The sequence below is a fragment of the Carcharhinus amblyrhynchos genome, chromosome 28 (assembly GCF_965287045.1).
Source record: "Carcharhinus amblyrhynchos chromosome 28, sCarAmb.v2.hapA, whole genome shotgun sequence".
NCBI classification, from domain to species: Eukaryota; Metazoa; Chordata; class Chondrichthyes; order Carcharhiniformes; family Carcharhinidae; genus Carcharhinus; species Carcharhinus amblyrhynchos.
Window position 1 is genome coordinate 16,708,087 of NC_137351.1, and position 6,676 is coordinate 16,714,762.

Below are 6,676 nucleotides of genomic sequence, written 5' to 3' on the forward strand. Positions count from 1 at the left end.
TGTAACCCCAATGACTTGCCTGAACTTGCAACATCTCACTTACTGTCCTGTCTGGAGACAATACACATCTCTTTAACCTATGTTTAATGCTTTCTCCACTCACATTGTCTGCACCTTTAAGACTTGAATAGCAGATTAGCTGTAAAAACTCGCATTCTAATCAGTATTCTGTAAACTGTGTGTGCCTTTATATGCCCTGTTTCTGATCAGAACTTCCCACTCACCTGACGAAGGAACAGCATTCCAAAAGTTTGTGGGTTTACTGTCAAATAAACTTCTTGGACTTTAACTTGGTGTTGTGAGACTTCTTACTGTGTTTACCCATTATCATAGTCAGTCTTTCTCCTGTGGAGTTGGAGAAGGGAAGTAGAAACCAGGTATGGTCTTCAGGCAAAACAGGATCACTTGGACATTATCCACAACCTGTTTTAAAATCATTGTTCTGTGCTTATTTTGTATACTTTGAATTTAAATGATCTGTACATTGAGGAGTAGATGGAGTTAGTCTGAGCAGAGGAGTTTCTCTATTATATTGTAGATTTGGAGAGAGGAGATCTAACACAGTTGTCTCTGCAAGCGTGTACTTAGTGCCACATAGTTACATGGCCAGTTTCCATTCTAAATATGATTGAAGAATCTATAATCAGAAGATAAAGTTGACTGGGATTGAATGGACAATAACTATTTTGAACTAATTAATGGCTATGACATTGTGCAGGGATTTGTTGGAGGATGCTAGCTGGGTCTATTTCTTGATGGTATTGTAAAAGAATGAGACCAAACCAATTGGAAGAGTTTTTAAGACATGGGACACTTTTTAGGAAGACCCTACCTTAAGTGAAATGGCCTCTTCACGTACCTTGGAGCCTTTACCCAAGGGTTTTGCACTAACCTGCTTTACTAAGCAAATAGTTATTTGTACCTGGTAACTGGACTCTCACTATAGGTGTGAGGAGTTCTTTTTCTAAATGTTAATTAACCAGCTTTGTCATTCATTCACAGGGTAAGGGTATTGCTGACTGGACTAGCAGTTATTGCTCTCAGCTGGTGTTGGTGAGCCACTGTTGTTTGTGGCAATTTTGGTTTGCCACTGTCATTTTGGAGAACAGTTGCACATTAATCTCATTGGTACACGAGTTAGATCCAATGGAGTGGACTGGTTAAAACACCACTTCCTTCCCTAAAATAGTTTTAAAAAAATTTCATACTCAGCATTACTGATAATTATTCCAATTTTGTTTTATTAACTGATTTTCTTTTTTTTCATTCGTGAGATGTGGGTGTCACTGGCAACACCAGCATTTATTGCCTATTCCTAGTTGCCTTTGAGAAAGTGGTGGTGAGCTGCTGAGGTGTAGGTACTGTTAGGGAAGGAGTTTCAGAATTTTAACCCAGTGATGGTGAAGGAACAATGATATTTCGGAGTCAGAATAGCATGTGGGTTGGAGGGGAACTTGCAGGTGGTGGCATTCCCAGGTATCTGCTGTTCTTCCCATCAGCTGATTCTAAAACTGTCATTGTGGAACTTCAATGTTTCTGGATTTATTCCTGAGCTCTGGGTTACTCGTCCAGTTATATTGCCACTTCCCATCAATGTCAGTGAAAATCGACCCTCACCACCACAAGATCTGTCACCATCTCATGAAACCTACAAAGCAGTTTAAAATATTCCTTCATGTTAAGTGTTAAACTCTGAAACTGATCAGCCTCACAGCTGAATAACATCAACCATCTTAAAATAGTTAATGTTAACTATTGTTGTTGATTTTTGAAATTGTATAGAACCATTATGGAGGGCTGGATGGAGGACACTATACCGCCTACTGCAAGAATGCAGTGAAGCAGCGCTGGTTCAAATTTGATGACCAGGATGTTTCAGAGATATCTGCTTCTTCAGTCAGATCATCAGCGACCTACATTCTCTTCTACAGCTCACTGGAGCTGCGCGTGTCTGATTTGGCGACATAAGAGTTCAGTGCATTTCCAGAGTGAAACTCCAATATTAGTTATCTATCAAGACTTGTTGGGCATGTGACCAGGAAAATTAACAGCAACTCCAGCTGTGATAAATTTATTGCGTTTCAACACTAGAGCTTAACTGTATGATCTGCCCTTTATACTTTACCAGAAAATAAGAATTTTTGTTATCTAACATTTAACTGCCTATTTAGAATGATTACAAGAATGTTGAATATCCTGTTTACTGAACCCAGTTTGTAGTTGCAACAATCTGAAGAGCCATAACTCTCATTGCCCTTTACAAGATCTTTGCTATTCCATGTGACAAAACAGCAGTCTTGATTCCCTTAAATGACTTGTTCCTGTTAAAATGGCCTTTCTATATTATGGTGAATCTTTCTGTACTGTGAAAATAGCCAAGAGTAATCTAAGCAGATGGGAATGTATCTGTACATAATGATTGCAGAGTTGCACAAAATGTGTATGTGTATATAATATATAAATAGTTTTAAAAAGTTATGGTACTATTATTTGAAGTAACTGTGCATATATTTCTACTAAACTGTGGAGGTGCTTAAATGAAAATTCAACTCTGCTGCATTTGATCTTAACCAAAAGTTATATTGTGAATCAAAAATTATTTTCAGACTTTTACAAAAAGTGTGAATTAAATGTATCAATATACTTTGAGTTGAGATCTGAACAGCTTGTACCATTCATTAATGGCAATGGTCATCGACCTTTGCTTATTTTGGGCTTTTCCACATTCGTGCAGTTACTGTGTAACTGCTCAACCAACTGTTTGATCCATTATTCCTTTCTTGTTTGTGATGTTTTTGGTCTGAGATATAAGATGTTTGTGTGAAGGAATTCAGAAGTCATTTCTCTCCACGTTCCTACCCTACGTTCGCCTGCCTTCCATGTGTTAATATTTAAAATACCTATGTTTTCCGAGACTGTCAGAGTTTTCATCTCCTTCTCTGTGCTTAGTGTGAGAGCAGAGAAAAAGAATTAAAAATGGTTAATGGAATGTTGGCCTTTCTCAGGGAAGCTGGAATATAGCTGTATGGAGCTCTGATCAGAACCCAGCGGGACGACTACACTGGGGAAGGATATATTGGCTTTGGAGGAAAGCTGCACCAAATGATACTGATTTAGTTAAATTGATGGCAGGCTGATGGTCCCTTGAGCATAAATTTAATAGAGATAATTATTTCCTCTGCTGAGAGGGTGCAGGATGAGGGATAAGTAAAACAAAGAACAGTACAGGACAGGAACAGGCCCTTTGGCCCACCAAGTTGCACTGATCACGTTGTCCTAGATGGACCAATCACCTGTATACCTCTATTTCCCAACTGTTCTTCATAAGTCTTAAATGTCACTAACATATTTGCCTCAATCACCTCATTTGGCAATGCATCCCAGTCCCCCACCACCCTCTGTGTAAAAAAAAAGAAATCACCTCTGCACATCTCCACTGAACCTTAACCCCCTTACCTTGAACTTATGCTCCAAAAAATTGAAGCTGGGAGTTCAGGGTGATTTTCCTTCATTCAATAGGAAGTGGAACTCTCTCGCTCAGAACCATTTGAAAAAGAAACTGAGATTGATTATTTTGGGTGATTATATTGAGGGTTACAAAACTCATGGAAGTCATTGTCCAATTGAATAGTGGAACAGATCCTTTTTCTTTGGTTCTGCTTGTTCCTCGGTCTTTACGTAATCATGGCTGAGAGCAGAAGGTCACAGAGATTCAGATTGCAATCCAAGCACTGGCCTGGCTTTTGACATTTTATTGCATTCTTACCAGTTTGACAATTTCTGGTTGAGAAACTGGTAACTTGTACCAACAACTGCAACCAGAAATGACCATGAGGTCACTGACTGACCCATGGCCTGTTTGTTGATTCCCTTTAGACATCATTTCCTTTGACATATTCTACATCAATATAGAATGAAATGTAAAATCAATTAAATAATCCAAGCATTTAATTTACAAACAAAGAATCAGACTGAAACTAAAAGATCAACCTTGAATTCTGCAGTATGTTGAGAAAATTAGCGTGTTGCTCTGTGATTAGTCACTAACTTGCAAAATACTTGGAAACACGAGTGTCATTACACAGTATGCTTGTTGGAAGACTTTTTTACTAAACTTATACCAGTTAGCTGGGTTTGTGTTGAAGTGATGTCAATAGTGTGTGTGTTCAATTCCTCTACTGGCTGAGTTATTTTAACCATGCCTCTAGCTTGAGGTGTGGAGATCATCAGGTTAAATCAATACCTGGTTAGATCCTCAGGTTAAGTCACTCAAAGGGGAGAGCAGCATATGGTCATCTAGGAAGTCCACAGTGTGCGAGTGTTATATCTATTACTGGGCTGCATGGTGGCACAGTGGTTAGCAATGCTGCCTCACAGCACCAGGAACTTGGGATTGATTCCCAGCTTGGTCCCTTGTGTGGAGTCTGCATGTTCTCCCTGCATCTGTGTGAATTTCTTCCGGGTGCTCCTGTTTTGTCGTACAGTCCAAAGATGTGCAGGTTAGATGGATTGGTCATGCTAAATTGCCCCTTAGTGTCAGGGGAATTAATGCAAATATGTGGCATTACAGGGATAGAGCCTAGTGGGATTGTGACTGGTGCAGACTCGATGCGCCAAATGACCTGCACTGTAGGGAATCTATGATCCTCCCCAGTGTTAGTTATAGCGTTCCTACGTTAGCATTAGAGGGGACGATCTTCTATCACGTCAAGGAGTTAAATTCTGATGAACCTTAACAGAATTTTTGCCTTTGTCTAGCTAATGTTCCTGCAGAGCTGCAGTTTGTCTTGTGCTACGTGGAACAATTTATGATGCAGAAAGAGACCACGCTGACAAAGCTGGCCACGCACAAGGGAAAATTGCTTCAGACTAGACTAAATTTTATTTCAAGGCGCTTAGAATTTTCTGTTGATACTTAATCTCTTGAAAGGAAAAAACAGTTCAGTGTATTACCATCAGCTATGGCAAATTAAAATATCTCATTTTATTAAAACACTTTCTCAGCACTGAATAGCAGATTTTACTATTTGTGTTAAATAGGATTGGAATTCATTAAACTTCATATCAAATATTAATTAGTCATTTCCTGAATTATTTTTGGCATCTCAAGTTATTTTATAATGGTGACTGGTTTTACGCATGGACCCATGATTAGTTTATAAGACAAATGTCCACTTCTCTCCACCTATTCCTGAGCTCCCTGCAATATTTTAGTTTGAAATTCAGTCTCACTGGCAATATTTTCATGTTTTATCAACATTGGGATTTTTTTTTACCTGACTCAATATAAGATCTTTTATTTTGTAATCATTTTAGAACTGTCATGTTTTATTTCATGTTTCCCTATATTAAATGCTGTGATTCAATCACCCATTTGCTAAATGTTTCTGTTCTTTGCTATCTCTCCCAGTCCTGCTTGTCCACTCCAGTTAATGCTCACTCATTGCTTTTCTACCTTCTTGCATATGATTTTATGGAACTATACATTTGGATTGCCTGACATGTCTGTCTGAAGAGCTAATGCTGTGGATGTGCATTTGCTGACAACAATGTGCTTTTTTTTCACTCTGATATGGTGTGCTGGATAACATTCCTGTCCTAAAAGTTCATTAGTGCATGGCTGATGAGTTGGGTGACTGTCTTTTGTAATGTTCAACCGGAGTTCTACAGTTGCCAGATTGTGCTGCTTTCCCTTCCTACCTGCAGTTTTGGTGTGTTTATCTCATTCCAAGCTTTCTTGCACTTGGCCAGTTTGATGAAAGTAAAGTTTCACCTTTTCCACTTGCCTTGGGATTGTGGGGACAGATTTTGCTACAGAATAGCATAAAGCATGTTCTTTGAAGCATCTCACCATGCTTAGAAATGCATCAGAAGAATGAGCAACTTTTTTTTCCCTGCCTGTTGTCCTTATAGGTGGGTGGATTTACAGATTTGGGATTATTGTCAAAGGAGCCTTGGCAAGTTCCTGAAATGCATTGTGAGGATGATGCGCACGGCAGACATGTTGTGGAGGCAGTTATTTTGTAAAGTGGTGTATTGGGTGCAGACTGCTTTGTCTTGGATGATATCAAGTTTCCTGGAGCTGCACTCAGCCAGCCAAGTGGAAGCATGTTCTATCAGATTACCAATGTTGCAGGGATTATTGATGAAGCAATTGATCCTTGTGGCCAGGGCAAAGCTCAAAGGAACTCCTGCAGTCCTGGGCTGAGATGACTGATTGCCCAACAAATATAGCCATCTTTCTATGTTAGATACTGTACATCTCAAGTCCATGAAAAATTTCTGCTATTACCCAGTGACTTTGGTTTTACTAGATTTCCTTTATGCAAAAGTCAAATGTTGCCTTGCGCTTAGGGGTAGTCATCACACCTCTGCAATTCAGCAATTTTTTATATCATGTTTGGACTATTGTAAGGAAACCTGGAGCCTGGGGTGTGGGTAGTGGTCCTGATGAAACTTAATCCATTACTGCCTATAGTTGGCCAGGCTGTGTTTGCCCTGTCTTTGTGGAAAATGCCCACAAATTGTCACATTTTAGGGTATTTGACAAGTTGTGATCAAATGGTTTAGTTCTGGACACAGCTGGCTCTGGAGCATTGACCCAGAAACATTTGTTGTCACCAGTATCTGCAGCTGTTTCAAATTATCCCACATAATATAAAGTGGCTGTACTTTA

At 39.3% G+C, this 6,676-nt stretch overlaps 1 protein-coding gene across 4 annotated transcripts in view; it reads left to right on the plus strand.

Annotated features, from left to right (window-relative positions):
* Positions 1-5,369, plus strand: part of usp8 (ubiquitin specific peptidase 8) — a 66,568-nt gene extending 61,199 nt beyond the window's left edge. For all 4 annotated transcript variants that reach the window (XM_080214257.1, XM_080214259.1, XM_080214258.1 and 1 more), the window contains one exon: positions 1,783-5,369. In XM_080214257.1, the coding sequence (XP_080070383.1) occupies positions 1,783-1,968 (186 nt within the window). In that variant the 3' untranslated portion in view covers positions 1,969-5,369. The remainder of the gene's footprint in view (positions 1-1,782) is intronic.
* Positions 5,370-6,676: the final 1,307 nt, after the last annotated feature.